This window comes from Vombatus ursinus, unplaced genomic scaffold, assembly GCF_900497805.2.
Source record: "Vombatus ursinus unplaced genomic scaffold, bare-nosed wombat genome assembly UNPS02009975.1, whole genome shotgun sequence".
Lineage (NCBI taxonomy): Eukaryota > Metazoa > Chordata > Mammalia > Diprotodontia > Vombatidae > Vombatus > Vombatus ursinus.
In genome coordinates this window covers 5,531,481-5,550,679 of record NW_020949753.1, presented here as the reverse complement: position 1 = coordinate 5,550,679, position 19,199 = coordinate 5,531,481, and the positions used below count along the sequence as shown (strand labels likewise).

General features: G+C 36.8%; 1 protein-coding gene across 12 annotated transcripts in view; it reads left to right on the top strand.

The window, feature by feature from the left end:
- PTPN13 (protein tyrosine phosphatase, non-receptor type 13) overlaps positions 1-19,199 on the top strand; it is a 204,551-nt gene that overhangs the window by 77,845 nt on the left and 107,507 nt on the right. For all 12 annotated transcript variants that reach the window (XM_027853380.1, XM_027853381.1, XM_027853376.1 and 9 more), the window contains 2 exons: positions 16,905-17,000; positions 17,863-17,959. In XM_027853380.1, the coding sequence (XP_027709181.1) occupies positions 16,905-17,000; positions 17,863-17,959 (193 nt within the window). The remainder of the gene's footprint in view (positions 1-16,904; positions 17,001-17,862; positions 17,960-19,199) is intronic.

Sequence of the window (19,199 nt, the reverse complement as noted above, 5' to 3'; positions counted from 1 at the left end):
GTGTGTGTGTGTGTGTGTGTGTGTGTGTGTGTGTGTGTGTGTGTGTGGTGTTTTCTCTGACAGAATTATTCCTTAAGGCAAAGGACGCTTTGATTTTTTTGTTTGTTTCCCAACACATGGCTGGCACATAGTAATTGCTTAATAAGTGGTGTGGAGTGAGGAATGAAAGATGACTGAGTATATATATGTGGGTGAGTGGAAAGGTGGTGCTGCCCTCAATAGAAATATGAAAGGGAGGAAACTGGGTGGCTGTGGGGAGGAGAAGATGATGAGTTCTGTTTCAACACACGTTGAGGTTTGAGGTGTCAAGGTGATATATAGTTAGAAATGTCCCCTAGGTAATTATATGAGTCTAAAGCTGCATAATTGAACCCTTGGGAGCTAATGATGATCCCAAGAGAAAGCATGGGAAGAAAAGAGAAGAAAGTGAACGACAAGACTTGGGACACCTTAGTTCTGAAAGAGGAGAGAAATAGGACAATAGTTTGAGGATTGGTAAAAATCAAAAGGGGATTTTTTTTCCCATGGGGGAAACCAGGGAATAAGCCAGTAAGATGTAAAGAGATTAAAAATTATTGAGAGAACAGGAAGTGATTATGGATTATGAGGGAAGGCAGAGTATGGCATTGAATAGTCTTAACTGTTCATGGGAGACCAGAATGAAAGTTCTGGGGGATGACCTCAGGGGGTTTTGAGATACAGAGCAGGGTATAAAAGGATGTTCATAGAAAAAAAGCCTCTATTTTCTCAGTACATTATAAAAAGCATTGCCCTCTGTGGAGAGAGTGAGAGTGGGAGTGGGAGGTGGAGGTGGGGAGGAGGTGGTGTGAGAAGATTGAGGAATCAAGTCAGCAAGCATTTATTAAGCACCTATGCTGTGGCTGTCCATTAGACTGTGAAATCCTGGTAATACAAAAAAAGGGAAAAACCATTTCCTGTTCTCAAGGAATTCACAATTTAATGGAGAAGAAGATGTTTGAAATAGCTACTAAAAAGAGTGAGATCAAGAAGCAGTTCTAGAGAATCAAAGATTGCCTCATTTGAGATAAGCTGAGGCAAATTTCATTCATTCAGCCCAGTTACACGGCTTCCTTTAATTCTGTTTAGCAGCCCACTAAATAGGAGAGGAAGAGGGGGGGATCACGAGCACAGTTCATCGCTGTGTTTTGTCGAGGCCTGAAGGAGACAAGACAATGCAACGTCGAATAGTTTAGTTAAAACAGCGAAGTCAGAGCTGGGGCATTGGCTTGGAAGAGAATTAGGCGGTATAGGGATTGCAGTTCTCAGTGAGAATAAGGAAGAAGAGGTGGAATGAAAGGATAGAGGTTGTTGTTATTTAGCCTTCATTCTTGAAGACCAATGACAACTGAAGGGTGATGGCTTGACTTGTGTATGAATTGGATTTCGGTGAAGCCAAGCCACTCAAAGTCATCGGTTTCACTCTCCTTGAGACCGAGTTGTCAGAGTCTAGTGGTGAGACAAGAGTCAAGACGACTGGTGATGGCCCAGGACGGGATAGGTTATAGTTGAATAAAGTAATTTCCAAATTTTGATAATAGTCATCCCTGTGAGTAGCCAAAGTAGAACAGTGGCCTAGGTAAGTCATGAGAGTTGAGAACATTGAGGAATTGGGTGACTAGTGATTTTAAGGGAGCATCAGTGTGTCTGTTGAGGTCCCTTAGTACAAGGGCAGATATTGGGGTAGCAGGAAGACTATGTTAGTTAGATAAAAAGTTAGATAACTCTTTTTTTTTTTTTGCTTTTTGGTGAGGCAGTCGGGGTTAAGTGATTTGCTCAGGGTAACACAGCTAGTAAGTGTCAAGTGTCTGAGGCCAGATTTGAACTCAGGTCCTCCTGACTCCAAGGCCAGAGCTCTATCCACTGCGCTGCCTAGCTGCCCCATTGCTAAACTTTTTTTAAAAAAAAATTTTTTTCCCAATTACATGTAAAAACAATTTTAACATTTTTTTAAATTTTGAGTTCCAAATTCTCTCCCTCGCCCTTCCCTGAGACAGCAAGCAATTTGATATAGGTTATACATGTGCAGTCTTGCAAAATATATTTCCATATTAGTCATTTTGTGAAAGAAAACACAGACCCGAAAAAAAAACCCCAAAATCCCACTACAAAAAAAATAAAGTGAAAAAATAGCATGCTTTGGTTTGTGTTCAGACTCCATCAGTTCTTTCTCTGGAAATGGATAACATTTTTCATCATGAGTTCCCTGGAATTGGCTTGGATTGTTGTATTGCTGAGAATAGCTAAGTCATTCACAATTGATCATCATACGATATTGCTGTTACCATGTACAATGTTATCCTGGTTCTGTTCACTTCACTTTGCATCAGTTCATGTCTTTCCAAATTTTTCTGAAAGCATCTTTCTCATCATTTCTTATAGCACAGTAGTATTCCGTTACAGTCACATAGTACCATTTGTTCTATCATTCTCCAGTTAATGGGCATCCTCTTGATTTACAATTCTTTGCTACCACAAAAAGAGCTGCTATAAATATCTTTCTATCAATATGTCTTTTTTTTTCTTTAAATCTCTTTGGGATACAGATCTGGTAGTGATATTGCTAGGTCAAAGGGTATGCACAGTTTTATAGACATAGTTCCAGATTGCTCTCCAGAATGGTTGAATCAGTTCACAACTCCACCAACAATGCATTAGTGGCCCAGTTTTCCCACATTCTCTCCAACATTTATCTTTTTTTCTGTCATATTCGCCAATCTGATAGGTATGAGGTACCTCAGAGTTGTTTTAATTTGCATTTGTTTAATCAAGAGTGACTTAGAGCATTTTTTCATAGGATTGTAGATAGCTTTGATTTCTTCTTCTGAAAATTGCCTGTTCAGATCCCTCTACCATTTATCAGTTGGGGCATGACTTGTATTCTTGTAAATTTTACCTAGTTCTCTATATATTTGGGAAATGAGGCCTTTATCAGAGACACTTGCTGTTAAAAAAAAAAATCTCCAGCTTTCTGCTTCCCTTCTAATCTTGCCTGCATTGATTTTTTTGTGTGTAAAATCTTTTTAATTTAATATAATCAGAACTATCCATTTTGTGTTCCATCATGCTCTCTTTTTCCTGCTTGATCATAAATTCTTCCCTTATCCATATAATCTGACAGGTAAACTACTCCATGCTCCCTTAAAGAAAGGAGAATGTCTTTTCTCTTCACTCCTAAATCAGTGACTGAGAAATTAGTGACTTTCTTCCACATTCTCTCTTCTCCATTTCTTATGATGTAATTATAATATGTCCCCCTACTCATTGCTCTTTATATGGTTGAGAGATCTGAGAGTATATTCCTGATGATAGGGGTTGACATAGAGCAATGACTCTGGGGATCTTCATTGCCTCAGACTCTCAAGGCAGTTACACAGTAAGTACCAAGAGGACACAGGACAAAGACCTGATAAAACCGAGCCCCAAAAGAGAGTTCAAGATGTATTCATTGAGAAAGAGGACTTTGTGGCCATCTATTTTATGTGAAAATCAGACTGTTCACTCTCTTCTGTTAATGTTGTGAGCTCCTCTTGTTCCACTCGGTTTGGTCTTTCCTATGAAAAGTTTAAAATCTGTATTATGCAACTGCATTATGTAATCAGCCACTCCTTACCATTCATACACATGCCTTCACGTTTCATTCTCTTTAGTACATTCATCTTGAAAGTTACATATTTTTGTCATTACACTAGGAAAATATCAGATTGCATGAATAAAGGGTAAAACTTAACATGCGCAGTATCTGAAAGAGAAATCTATGGATGAAATGGAACTTTATAAGCCTTATTTTTGTCATTTTTATTAAAAATTAATTTAAACTTCAATGCCTATTTCTTTCTCAATATCAAAAAGTGATGATTAATATAATATGGAATAATATTTCAGTTATTTCACAAAATTTTTTTGACAAAATAATTTTACTTTTTTATGTTTCCAGTTTTATCTTTCACAGGGATTTTTTTTTTTAAGTCATAAGCAGTGATTTGAGTTATCCAAATGAGGTCAAATGTGTGCATATTAAGTACATTAAGTAAAATGCACATTTATTTTATGTATAGTATTTTTTAATATCATTGCTACTTGTATTGTTAAGACCCTAGCCAATAAATCAAGACGTTTATTATTTATCTACTGTATACTCATTAATAGAATTCAGATTGTTTTTGGTTAATGTGAATATGGAAAGAATCGGTTATTTCACCAGCTTGGGGAGGCTGCTAATATGGAAACTCCTTTCCACAACTTCAAATTACAATCCATTTCTGATTTAGTTGATAAGTCTTAAAGTGTCTTAAGATTCTTACACAGAGATTAACGGGCTCTCCTCGGGTGAGACAATTAGTGGCAAGAGTGGGATTTGAAAGTAGGTCTTTGAAACTCTAAACCCAGGATTCTAACCATTATGTCAGACTGCCTCTACTTATTTTATTATTTGATTTATTTTAGAGAAATAGTACATACCGATTTTCTTACCTGGAAAGGACCTCAGTGAACATCTTGTCCAGTCCATATGCAAAAAAGTATCTGCACTCTGACATACTCAGCAATCTCTATTTGAAGACTTCCAAAGTGCAGCCCATTGTGCTTTTGGACAGATCCCGTTGTTAGATTGTCTTTCCTACTTTGAAGCCAGAATTTGCCTCTTTGCCACGTTCAGGTTCTTTTTCAACTGTGTGGCCCAAAACTGAACACAATACCCCACTTGAAGTCTGATAAGGGCAGAGTAAGGAATGATAGTCACTTCCCTGTTCCTGGAAACTAATCCAAGATTGCATTAGCCTCTTCGGCTGTCATTATCAAATTGCTGGCTCATTGAGCTTGCAGTCAACTTCAGTCCCCAAAACATTTTCAGACAAAATTCTTTCTAACCTTTCTTCTTTCATCCCGTACTTTTTCAGTTGATTTTTTGAAGCCAAGTTACAGAATTCGCACTTCTCTCTCCTAAATTTCATCTTTACCAATTCAATCCAGTGATGTAGTCAAGCAAGATTTTTCTGGATCTTGACTGTCATCCAGTGTGTTCCATACCTCTCTCAGATTTGTGTCATTTGCAAATTTTAGTAAGAATGGCATCTATTCCTTTTTTCCTCCCCAAGTCATTCTTAAAATAGTAAATAGCACATTGCTGCAATTTAAAGGCATTTCTCTTATTTGACCTCTGTGGAAGTGGAACACGACAAGTTTGTTTGCTCATGAAAACCCCCCTGATACCTGAACACAGTTGACAAATTTATCCATTAGATACATCTTGCATAGTTGACACTGAATCTTTAATGATTTCCCTTTGATTATTGCCATTTTACCATTTCCTAATTCATGTGATTTGTACTATCATCTAGTCTTTTCATCTTCTCCATAAGAATAGTATGAGATATTTCATCAAAAGTTTATCAAATCTAGATAAACTTTATGGAATTCCACTCATCTACCAATTCAACAGTCCTGTCAAAAAAATTAATCTTAATGTGTCGTGGCCTATATTATTCATGAAACCATACTGATGCTGTAGACACTGCCTCCTTTTCTAGATCTTCGTCAACCATCTCTTTAATCATCCCTTTTAGAATTTTCTCAACAATCAAAATCAAGCTAACTAACACGGTTTGTATACTCTCTTACCTTACTTGGAAATCACGTCAGTGTTTGTCATTCTCTAGTACTTTGGTACGTTTCCCATTCATAGTCTTTCAGATATTGCTAAGAGCAGCTCAACATTTATGTCTGCCAATTTTTTTCCATGCCAAATGATGCAGTTCATTTGGGCTAAGTGTCTTGACTGATTATGACAACTTGGTGCTCTCTTATGTTGGCCATCAACTCCTTATTAGCCATTTTGTCTTTTTTTTTTCAAGTTACAGCCCATAATACTATAATACAATACAACTGTGTAGATACATGTAGCTAAAATTTATTCAACTCAAAAAAAGAGGTAAGCATGGTGTAAGAATCATATTGACAAGTTGAATGATTAAATTTTACAGAAAGGTACTAACATTACTTTTCTTTTCTTTTTTTTAGGCAGTTGGGGTTAAGTGACTTTTCCAGGGTCACACAGCTAGTAAGTGTCAAGCATTTGGTCTGAGGCCAGATTTGAACTCAGGTCCTCCTGACTTCAGGACCAGTGCTCTATCCACTGCGCTACCTAGCTGCCCCTGTTTTTTCTTTTTTTTTCTTTTTTTTTTTTACTAACATTACTTTTCAACACAAAGGTGTTATTTGTAAATATCAATAGAAGTGTGTTGTATAGAGACCATGAAGTAATTTTCACACTACCCACCCTGTTCTGATTAAACCCTTTTAAGAATATTGTGTCTAATAATTATTTTGTTCTCTGTGTTAAAAAAAATAGAAAAAAAATGACATATGACCCAGATAATAGCAATTATAAAGAGAATACCAAATAGGTTCTATTAGGAAATTTCAAAACATGTCAACTGTGTTCAGGTGTCGAGGAGGTTTTGTGAGCAAACAAACTTGTCATGTTCCACTTCCACAGAGGTCAAATAAGAGAAATGCCTTTAAATTGCAGCAAGAGAAGATGTGGCTAGATAAAAAGAAGAATTTCTTGATTTTCAAAGTGAGTAAGCACTGAAAATGGTAGAAGAACATGATGGACTCCATTCTGTTTGTCTTGTCTAGTCTTTCACTTTGCTGGAAGTAGAACTTTGACTTGGTTAACCTTTTAAATTCAAGTCAGCAATCATTTATTAATTATCACTTATGTTTAAGTCACTATGGTAGGTATTGTAGATAAAAAGTTGGATATGATATAGTCTCTCTCATTTTCAAGAAGTTTACATTTTAATAGGAAAGAAACAACTATAATACAATGGATAATATAGTTAAGGTAAGGGAAAAAAAAATAAACAAGAATGGTCCAGGTAAAGTACTGTGTGATAGTAGAGGAGGTGTCCCTTGGGAGGAGATCTGGAGGGGCTTCATGGAAGAGATGCACCTTAATTGGTTTTTAATGAAGGTAGAGCCACTTTTACAGGTAGAGGCAGGGATCGGGCGAGGGGGAGGAATGTGGAGAAACAGAGTCCATTTTAGTTGTGGGAGAAAGCAAGAGAAGTGATAGGAAGATGGAGGAAAGGAAGAGACACAAGCACACAAGAGGGACTGTTCTTGGTGTTCTGCTCTAACAGTTCTAAAAAGCACGTTACTGTCATGGGACTTTTGTGTTTTCAGTAATTTCCTAGGATTCCATTTGCTTCTATAGTTAAGATTGGAAATTCACTTTGACCAGTTTATGGCATGTCTAGGCTTTAAAAAAAAAAGGCATTTTCAAATACTAGGGAAGATCAAAGTGGAGACAGATAGAATAGTATTTCCCAGGCGTGAATGGACAATGAAGAATCTTAAGAGTACTCCGAGGTTATATGATTCTTTAACTCTTTGAGAGATTTGTTCTGATTATAGTTGTTATGCCACTAAAGGAAGAGAATCTGGCTAATTATAAGGAGGAAGAGACAAGTTTCACTGATGCCTTCCATCGTATTTCTGAAAATACCCACCCCTAGAATTGAATTGAATCCAGTATCATAACAAAGAAAAAGCAAAATAACGAATACAGTGACAACCTTGAGACTGTGTGTAGCAATCTGGTTAATAGCCTTTCATTTCCATGCTACCCAGATGACTGTGTGCCTCATCACCTACTCTCTAGGGCCATTATTGCATTTTCATGTATTTAGTAGTCATCTTCCCTTTCATGAGCATTTTATTTACATCGTTATATATGATGCATATTGTTTTTCTGGCTCTGCTTATTTCACTCTGCATTCGTTTGTACCTTGATTTCCATGTTTCTCTGAATGTCTCATGTTTGTTATGTCTCACTGCCAAGTTATTACATTACCACATTTCTCAACTCTGTTTCTAGCCTATGCTACCACAAAAAGGGCTGCTCTGAAATATTCTTTCATATATGTGAAACTGTGGGTGTAAGACACTAAAGCAGTGGGGCAGCTGGTGATTGGGTTTCTACTTTTTAAAAAATTCTTTTCTACTATAAAAAAAGGCCGTTATGAATATTTGGTATACAGTATAAGAAGCCTTTGTTTTTCTCATTAGTCTTCTTAGGAATATGTCTAGCATTAGAATCTCTGGGTCATAGGCTGTGGACGTTTTAGTCACCTTTCTTAGTGTAATTCTATATTGCTTTTGAGGATGGTTGAATCATTTCATAGCTCAACCAAAAGTGTATTTGTGTATCTGTCATGTTTAACAATGTTAAAAAAAAATTTTAAGTGAGAATTACTTCTAGTTCATTTAATTTATGTTCTTGTGATGCCAGTACAAAATTATCCTCTTAACAGTGACATACTAGTGATCCATCAGTCAGCAAGCATTTTTTGAGCACCTGAATGGCTCTACAGGCATGTTTTACTTAATACCATAAATTAGTTCCCCTAAAGCAAAGTATTAGATGAATTGATGCTCTGAGAGGCAATTCTTTTAGTTCCACAGGAACAATATTATAGAAGGCTTAAAAGGTCAGTCAGCGTAATATCCATAGCAAGATATTTTGGCTTTATGGTTGGATTTGTTATGTGTTAATCATGCTGATAAGCAATCTTGATTTGGACAAGTTTGTATAGGGTTTATCTTTATATTGGGTGTTATATGGAAGAGATTCTTTTGTTTTTTTATTTATTTATTTATTTATTTTTAGTTTTCAACATTCATTTCCACAAGATTTTGAGTTCCAAATTTTCTCCCTACATCTCCCCTCCCCCCACCCCAAGACTGTGTGCATTTTGAATACCCCTTTCCCCAATCTGCCCTCCCTTATCCCCTTCCCCTTCAATTTTCCTGTAGGGCAGGATAGATTTCTATACCCCTTTGCCTGTATATCTTATTTTCCAGTTGCATGTAAAAACAATTTTTAACATTTGTTTTTAAAACTTTAGGTTCCAAATTCTCTCCCTTCCTCCCTCCCCACCCACCCTTATTGAGAAGGCAAGCAACTCGATACAGGTTATACTTATGTAATCATGCAAAACACTTTATGGAAGAGATTCTTCAAGCAACATTGTGAATTATAAATAGGAAGGGTGTATGTTTTCATCTCCTATATGTCTGTCTCCATGTATGTATGCATGTGTGTATTGTATACACACCAATATGTATGTACATATCTTGTATATATACATGCATATATACACGTACATATTATGTATACATTCGTTTATTCAACAGGTTTTCATAAGCACCTGTTATGTTCAAATTCAAGGCACTATGATAAGCAATTAGAATGCAAAAATAAAACATTCCTTGCTCTTAAGAAGATTATATTCTGCTGGGAGTGGATGGCAAGAAGGTCCCTACCTATTAGGGAGATGAGGCAAGGCCTTCCACAGGAGATGGAACTTGAAAAAATTCTAAGATCAAAGATTAAACAGAAAATATTCTAGGCATGGGGGCCTGCCTGTGCAAAAGTATACAGACATGAAGTGTTGTACTGTGTACAGGGAACAGCGAACAAGCATATTTGTCTGAAAAATAAAATGCATAAATATGTGGAGACTGGGGAGAGGGGTATGAGAAATCAGTCTGGAATATGGTTGGTACCCAATTGTAAATGACTTTAAATGACAAATGGAGGAGTTCATATTTTAACCCAGAGGCAATAGGTAACCACGGAAATGTCTTAAGAGTAGTGCTTTATGAATATCAGCTTGGCAGCTTGCTATAGGCTGTAGTGCAAAAGGAAAAGTCTGAAGTTGGGGTAATCAATTAAGAGGCTCTTGTAAATATCCATGGAGGAAGTGATTAGGGCCTTGCTGTAGGGCACTGACTGTCAGGGAAAGGAACAGTTTGTGAAGGGAGAATTTATATTTCATGTGCACACGCACGGACGTGTGTATATGTATGCACATATATGCACATGCATTCTCATATACACATAACATTGCATGTTATTTTTTTATATTTTTATTTAACATTTATATGTTCATATATATGTGAAACTGAGTTACTTGTAAGAGATGACAATATTCGGGTCATTAATGGTTCCTTCTTCAGATTGATGAATCATCTTACCATGCTCCCTTCTTTTTTGTTTGATTAATTTTTTAAATGATATGCCATTGGTACCTTGTTGAATTGTTATCAGTGGAATTCTGCTGTTGTCCTGTTAGATAAATTGAGTCAGGTTAATGGGGTCCTGGCTGAAGTATCTTGAGGAAGTCACCCAAAATATCTACGAGGGACTTCCATATCTGTCATTGGTCTTTGTCATTCTCCTTATCTCTTGCTTCGGGCTAGTATTATGAACACTTTTGAAACAACTTACAGAGAAAATTGCCATTTAATTACATGAGTTTAAGATACTGGTTTTCTTTTTTAAAGTTATCCCCAGATTAAGGAAGCCTTTATTTTGGATTCCTAAAGGCCGTTATGAGCTATCATTCTGGGTATCTATGGACTAAGAGAGAGTAATTTGAGAATAAATGAAGGGGTGAGGTGGAAAGGGATGTTTCAGAAAATTGGAAACAATGGTCAATTAATTACTTTAAAGGATTTAAATTTAGCCGTTTAAAGGAAAAAAACATTGACATCAGAATTCCAATCAATTCAGCAACCAGGACCAGCTCTGACTTCAGAGATGGTGGAGGAGAGGTAGTGGATAGTGATGGACAGGGCCAATGAGTTGGTTTGCTTTGCTTCATTATATTTCTTTGTTACAGGGAGAATTCTTTTGGGGAGAGGAAGAATCAATAAGAAATGGGAGTGATATTAAAACCTCACTGAAATGTAATAATAATTTAAAAAAAAAAGAAATTAGGAGGAAAATTGATTTTGTACCTTCACTGCCCAAGGAGAAGCAGGGTTGCCCAGCTGACATCATTTAGGCTTTCCCAGGAATCCCTGTGTCAGCCCAGGATCCACTTATTTGCCTCTAGACCCCTGTCTTTAGCCCAGGGCTTTCCTCTACTGCTCCAGAGACCACCTCCACATCAAATCCATCTACCAGTGGCAGTGGTCTCTCTTTCTCATGTGGTGGTCTCATTCTTCGTGGCTACAGTTATCACCTCTTATGCAGAAGATTCCCAGGTCTAACAATAAGAAGAGCTAGTGTGAACCTAACAGTTTTAGGTTTTTGCAAAGTTCTTTTCAAATATTGTCTTATTTAATCCTCAAAATAACTGTAGGATGGAGGAGCTACTGTTATCCCCACTTTATAGATGAGGAAACTCAGACAGACAAAGGTTAAATGGTTTGCCCAGGTTTATACTGCTAGTAAGTCTCACAAGCCTCAGGTCTCCTAGAATTCCAGTCTACGGCTTTATCCACTGAGCCTCCTTGCTGCCTCTGTATATCCAACCTAATCTCTCCCCCAACCTCTAGTGTCATACTGAATGTCCCACAGATATCTCAAGTTCAAAATGTGTAAAACAGAGCTCATCTTTTCCCCCAAAACTTTCCTCCCTTCCCAGTTTCCCCATTACTGTTAATTTTGTACCTTTTCCCCATTTACCAGGCTCATAACCCCCGTGTCATCCTCAGTTTCTCACTGGCCCCCATCCTGTACATCTTCTCTGTCATCTTGTTCTTGCTTTCACATCTGTCCTAAGTCCTCTTCTCTCCATCCCTGCAACTGCTCCTTGGTACATGCCGCGTACCTCATTGCCGCGTGCCTGTCTCATAGTCATCCCCCATCTGTTTGGCTTCCCTGCCTCAAGGCTCTCCCTGTTCCTGTCCATCCTCCACTCAGATACCAAAGCAGTTTTTGAAAGCTCATGTCTGACCACATCACCTGCCTACTCAGGAAACTACCATGGCTCCCTGTTACCTTCAGGATCAACTATAAATGTGGCTTTTGAAGCCCTTCCTAACCTTCTTCCTTTTCCAGTCATCTTACTCTTCATCCGTTTCCCCATTTTCTAAGATATAGCAATGTTTGACTCTGGCCATGGGCCTTTTTTCTTGCTGTCCCACCTTCTTACCTGATTCCAAGCTTTCCATAAGATACCATTCCAATCCCAGGAAGCCCTTTTTCTGTAGCCACAGCCCCTTCCAGCCTCACTCTCTCAGCCCGTTCTTTCCTCAAGTTAAGGGCAGAAGGCCTTCTGGTAGGAAGGCTGGTCCTGCAGCCCATTTGGGTGCATCCACTGTGAGATTCTCTTCTGTACATACTGTATATAGCTATACCTTGTCTCTGCATTGCTTTTTGTGTGTTTTCTGTCCATTAGAATGTAAGCTCCTTGAGGACAGGGATTATGTTTTATTTTTTATTCATTTTAAACTTAAATACAAAGGAAAAAATGGGGAAAAAAGAATTCCCATGTACACAGGAGAACATAAGAGGGGAGATTCAGTATGACACAATAAATTTCCATTTCACAGAAACCTATGTGATAGATCCTGCATGTTGTTTTCAAAGAGGAATTGTGGCCTTGTCTCCCTTTGTAGCCTTGTTACTTAGTACAGAGTATTGTTGACTATTTGTCATTTTTAATTAGGTTCTGAGAACAGTGTTATAAATGTCAAAGGGGGAAAGGAGCAGCCTGGTAAAGTGGGAAACATGGCAGATAAGAAGTCAGATGATCTGAGTCATTAACTCACGTCCTCTGAGTCTTCCTTACTACTCACCCACTTACTAGTGGTGTGATATTGGTCAAACTAACTACCCTTTCCAAGTGTCAATTTTCTTAATATTAAAATGGGCATGTTACTGTCTGCGGGTGTTTAAGTGCCTTATAAACTATTAAGCTTCATAGAAATATGAAGTGATTATCATTATAGCAATATGTTCTATTTTGCCTATGTCATATCTCACCGCATCACCACTCCAGGGTGGTTACCTTAATGAGAAACAACAAAAATAAATAAATAACTCCACTGTTTCTTTGTACCTCATGGGTCATTTGAGAGAACCGTCTCCTTTTTAAGTGAAAAAAGGGCATGTGTTTCAATGCTTAAAAGATTTTTGGGCTGAATAGAAAGCAACAGAATTTTTATTTTTGAGATTTCTTAGTGTTCTAATTTCTAAATAGTTACGCATTATACATACTTTTCGATATTATATGGCTGTCTTTTGTTTGTAAATCACTTTTTTATCTGGATATATCTATTATACCTCCATCCCCAACCAAGCAAGCCATCTTTAAACCAGAGAATTTTTTAAAAGAGATGAAAATAGCAGTTCATCAAATCTAGTCAACATTTCTACCAAATCTAGCAGTCTATGCATGTCTTTATAGTCTCCCTCTATACTTAATTAAAATGGTATTTATTCAAAAAGTTTATCCAAGTTAGATTAAGGGTACAATGACTTCTTCAGGCAAGGTGACTCAGTGGGTAGAATAAGTTGAAATTCTTTCTCAGATAATAACTAATTTGGTGACTTGACATTTCTCAACCTCAGTTTCCTCTTTTGTAAAATGTCAATAATAACACCTCCTAAAACTTGTGAGAATCGGGTGAGATAATATATTTAAAGTGATTTGTAAACCAAAATTGTGTGTATGTGTGTGTATATACAAACATATAACATGCATATTTGTCCATTTATATATACATATGTGTGTGTATACATATATGTGTATAATATATGCATGTGTGTGTATAAACGTTAGCTGTTATCATTAGAAGGGAGGGAGGGTGGTACAGTGAAGAGAGGAGAGGGCCTCGGTACAGATCCTACTTCAGATGTTCAACACCTGTGTGACCTTGGACAGTTCCCTCATCTGTAAAATGAGGGGGTTGGATTCATTGGCCTCTGAATTCCCTGTCCAGTATTATTATCATGATTCTTAAATGTTCTTACATTCTGCATTGCTTATTCTGTAATTTTAAATTCATCTTCTACTGGATCTTAGCATGGCAAAGTTCAGTCCCTGCTAATAATTTACATTGTTTTGTTTGCTAATGGTTTGAATAGAGAGGTCATGTCCCTTTTGGGATAAATTGATCTGTAGGGTCTTTTCAGATTGTCAACAAAAACAAAAGAGCGCTCATCTTAAATGTTAATTTGAGAGTTGTTTGTTGATGGAAAAGTACTATGGCTGTAAAAGGATTGAGTAAGGATTTGTCCTCTACGAATTCTGGAACATTTAAAAAGCTACATGGATTTTGGTTATTTTCACACTTTGTCTTCTATGGTTCTCCGTGAAATCCGGAAGAGACCTGTGGAGGTGGATTCTTCCTAAGCAATGATCTGTGCTCAAAAGACACTGGGAATCTTCAGTATCTCTGTGGGATGCTATCACTATTCTAAGAGAAGTGGGCCCATTTTGTCAATTCTGCAGGGAAAACAAATTATATAAGATGTGATTCCAAGGGAAGTTTAGATCTATACTTCCACAGAACCAATTTTGACAGATAAACCTGGCACCAATGAATAAATTCTCACCACCAGCCTTGATGATGACTGGGGAAATGAGGTCTGGCTTCTTAGGGTAATTGGAGACCCTAGCAGAATCCTATGCCTTATGACAAAAGACTGAGTCCCTGTGGAGATGAGAACCTTAAGGGGCCATATAAGAGTGGGGAACCTGCAGCCTTGAGGCCATGTGTGGCCCTCTAGGTACTCAAGTACAGCCCTTTGACTGAGTCCAAACTTCACAGAACAAATCCCCTTAATAAAAGGATTTGTTCTGTAAAACTTGGACTCAGTCAAAAGGCTGCACCCAAGGACCTAGAAGGCCACATGTGGCCTCAAGGCTGCAGGTTCCCCACTCGTAGGTAGGATCACAGATTTAGTTTTTTTTTCTTAAAATTTTTTCCCTGTTCAAATTTTTATTATAGATATCCTTAATACATGGGTTGGCCATCCTTATAAATTTTTTAAATTTTATTTTTAATTTTTATGGAATAAAATAAGAATTTTCATAGCATAGTACAATAAAAAAGATGATTGCACATGATACTGAAAATCTGCTATTCCACAATTTGCTATTCCTTTCAAATATACAACAAAATTGTCATGTAAATTTTTTTTCTTGTCTCCCACCCACCCTCCACCCTAGAGATAGCTACCTATACCATATGTGTGTGTGTGTGTGTAAAATTATTCTATACCTCCTTTCTATTTACCAGTTCTTTTTCTGGATGCAGATAGTGTCTTTCTTCATATGTCCTTTATAGTTAATTTAGACATTTATAATAGTCAAAATAACTTAATTGCTCAAAGTTGTTCTTAAAACAATATTGCTGTTATTGTATATAGTGTTCTTTTGGTTCTGCTCATTGCGCTTTTCATTATTTTGTGCAAGTTTTTCTTTGTTTTTCTAATATGGTATGGACTCATCATTTCTTGTAGCACAGTAATATTTCATCACGATCATATACCACAATTTGTTCAGCCATTCCCCAGTTGATGGGCATCCCTGCCATCTTCAGTTCTTTGCCAGCACAGAGAGAGCTGCTGTAAACATTTTAGAATATGTAGGTTCTTTTCCATTTTCCCTAATTATCTTTGGAAAAAGACCAAGTAGTGGTGTTGCTGGGTCAAAGGGTATATAGGTAGTTTAATAGTTCTTTGAGCATAATTCCAGATTTTTCCCTAAAAAAGGTTCGATCATTTCACAATTTCACCAACAACGAATTTGTGTCCCAATTTTTCCACATCCCTTCCAACATTTGTCACTTTCCTCTTCTGTGATCATAGATTTGGTACTAAAAGGCCATCTAATTCAGCCCATTCATTTGACACCCCTAGTGGTAGCTTAGGTAACCCAGTGGAGAGAGGCCTGAGTTTGAATCATGCCCCAGAGACTAAGCTCTTTGACCCTGGACAAGCCATTGTTTGCCTTAGTTTCATCATCTGTGAAATTCCCCAGGGTTGTTGTGAGGATCAAATAAGATAATACTTGTAAAGTGCTTTGTAAACCTTAAAGCACAATATAAATGCCAGCTGTTATTATTGGTATTGATGAGTAAACTGACACCCAGGTAGGTTAAGTGACTTGTCCACTTAACCTACACACTGTTAGTGTCTTAAGGATTTGAGCCCAGCCAGATCTCTCTAACTACAAGTACTGACCTTTATCCACTATACTTTATGTGAATTCTTTATATGAAACTAGACAGTCATTTGAAGACAAAGGAAATTTATCCTTTATATGAATATGGATCTTTTATATGAAACTAGACAGTTATTTGAAGACAAAGGAAATTTATCCTTTATATGAATATGAATCCTTTATATGAAACTAGACAGTCATTTGAAGACAAAGGAAATTTAGCTATGTGATCACAACGTATTGATTGACATTTTAACAATTGCCACAACAAATTCCTTACTCCATTTAGCCAACAAGCAGAAGGGAAAAGAAGGGAAAAAAAGAATTGACAGCAGGCTTGTCAAGAGTTCTCTTTTGCTCATGCCCTTCTGAAGCCAGAGCTTTTTCAGCTTTTTTAGCAAAAAACAAACTCTCGCCCTAATTTTACTCACAAACCATTCTCTCCTAAATAGCTTATTCAGTTGCCTCTACTATATTGTGTTAATGATATTTATAAAGATGTTAAAGGAAGCTAATTTTTGAAAGTTTTTTTCAACTATTCTGATAAACTCAGTTACTCAAAAATACTAATGTAAGCCAAAGAAAGGGAAAATATTCATTTCAGTATTTTAGTAAGAGTATAGTTTTCCTTGGGAGATAGTGACTGCTTTTGTTTTTGTTTCTTTAGTGAGATTTGAAACTTTTTTGTGTTATTGTTTTTTCACTTTATTTTCAAATTTTTCTTTTGCTATAAACATAAGCATTTTTTTTCAATTAATCCTAACTATTTACTCTTATTGCAATGAGGAAGTCTGCAGATCTTAAAGATTGCTTAAAATATTTTTATTTCATGATAAAATCAATAATTTAATTTTTTTCTTGGCAAATCAGTTAATGAATTCCAATGCTATCATGCTTTGTTTTGTATGTTTTTAGAACCAATTCGAAGATACAAACCTTACCACAGTGATATCTATAGTTCTCCCAGTGAAAGTCCATCTGTTATTTCTTCTGAGCCAGATTTCCGACAAGGTAAGAAACATTAAATATAATATTATCACAGATCCTAAAGATCTGATGACTAATCACTCACTTTATGTAGCTCATTAAAGGTTTACAAAGAGCATTCTGTACAACAACCCTGTAAGATTGTGTTAATGTTATTTTTATTCCCATTTTACAGATGAGAAAACTGGGACTCTGACAAGTTAAATGACATGTTGGGGTCACATATTAAGTGTCTGAATTTTGATGAGAACCTAGATCTCTGCTGATTTCATGTCCCCTCCACCATTAGCACATATGCACACCACATGCACACATAGTGTATTAATTTGAGATGATATTATATAGTATTTGTCAAAAATAGAAATGATATTAAACATTGAAATACAGAGTGGTACAGTAGAAACCTCATTGACTCTGGAGTCAAGAAACACCAGCTCAAATCCTGCCTGTGATGCCCACTGTCTATATAATGTTGGGTTAGACTTCCATGGGCCTCAAGTTTCCTATCTGCAAAATGAATGTATTGAACTAGTTGGGATCTGGGAGTGCCTTCCAACTAGCTCTAAAATGATGCTAGGATTCTGGAGAAAATAAAGGAATTTAAGAAAATTCCTATGAAGTTTCCCTTAAAAAAAAAAATGCTCAGACTCTACTACTGTATTTTCTTAAAGAACTATACAGTTACTTTCATTTTGGAAGAAATAGATTTTAAAAAAAAACAACTTCATTTCCTTCGAGGTATTTCTTAATGTTGTAACAGCTTTGTATGGTGCATATAAATCTGAATCATTTAAAACAATTTTGCTTTTTAAATTCTTACTGTTAAGTAGAGTTATCTTTATGTTTTTAGTCATTCCTGTAACTATTGATTTTGTTCACACATTAGTGAAGAGGAGTGAAGCTTACAAAGCATTTGACTCCAGTGGTGGACTCCAAGGGGTAGATGAAATCTCTTCAAGCCACGGACAGTCACAGAGACCAAGGTGTGTAAAATATTAACTAATGATAATAAATTCCAGTGAATAATTTTTCTACACTCACATTTAGTAGTTATTCCACTGAGCAAGGAATTTATTTTTTCCCTCCTCCCTTCACTTCCGTCTCTGCTTTCTTTCCTTCATCTTCTTTTTTATCTGCTTTTGTGGATATGTTAAGATTATGTAAAATTTAACTAATCATTACCTTTTCTGAGTTTTAATCTATTAATCAAATTGATTTATCTTTGGTTATTTTGTCTATCTGTGCCTCACTTTCCTCTTCTTAAAATGGAAATGATTATATGTCCATTTTCTACCACACAGATGTGTTGTGAGAGAAGTGCTTTGTTAACCATAAAGGATAATATAAATGTAAGCTAATATTATTATTAATTTGAACTGTTATTATTGCTTTGCTTTATATGAACTGTGCTTTGGACTGGCTCTCTCCCATTCTGGAATGCTTTCCCTGTTACCTACAATCTCTTAGCTTCCTTCAAGGCTCAGCTCAGATTTCACCTTCCATAGAAGGCCTTTCTCCACCCTCCAGTCCCACTCCCACTCCCTGCTTTGGGTACCTTCTTACTGAGATTACCTTCCATATATTATGTACAAATCTTATTTATACAGTTTTTTAATAGGTTGTCCCCTCTATTAGAATGTGAGCCTCTCGAGGTCAGGGACAATGTTTTTGCCTTTCTTTGTATCCCCATTACTTAGCACAATGTCTGACACATATTGATTGCTCCATAAATGCTTGTTGATTGATTGACAGATCCTTACTTCAACTCACATGGGGCTGAAGTGAGCTGGAGGAAGTCAGACAACATTCTAAGTGTATATTATCCATTTTCAACTGGCCCTTCACTCCAGCAAGGCAGTCCTTTTATTCCCCCCAATCCTCTCCCACTTTACACAAAAGCTGTTCCAGACCTTCTCTCTGAAGGCTGTCACATCTCCCCTTCTTGCTCTTTCTCTCTCTCTCTCTCTCTCTCTCTCTCTCTCACTCTCTCTCACTCTCTCACTCGCTGTCTCACTGTCTGTCTCTCTGCTGAAGACCGTGGCTCTAATTTACTGGGGGGAAAAAAAACTGACTATATCTCGTCGGCTCTTTAGATGTTTGAGAATTTTAATCCATAGATTTGGAGAGTTTGTTGAAGATTTGCTCTTAAAAAAATGAGTTGAACCAGTTTGAGGGTACACACACACACACACACACACACACACACACACACACACACACACA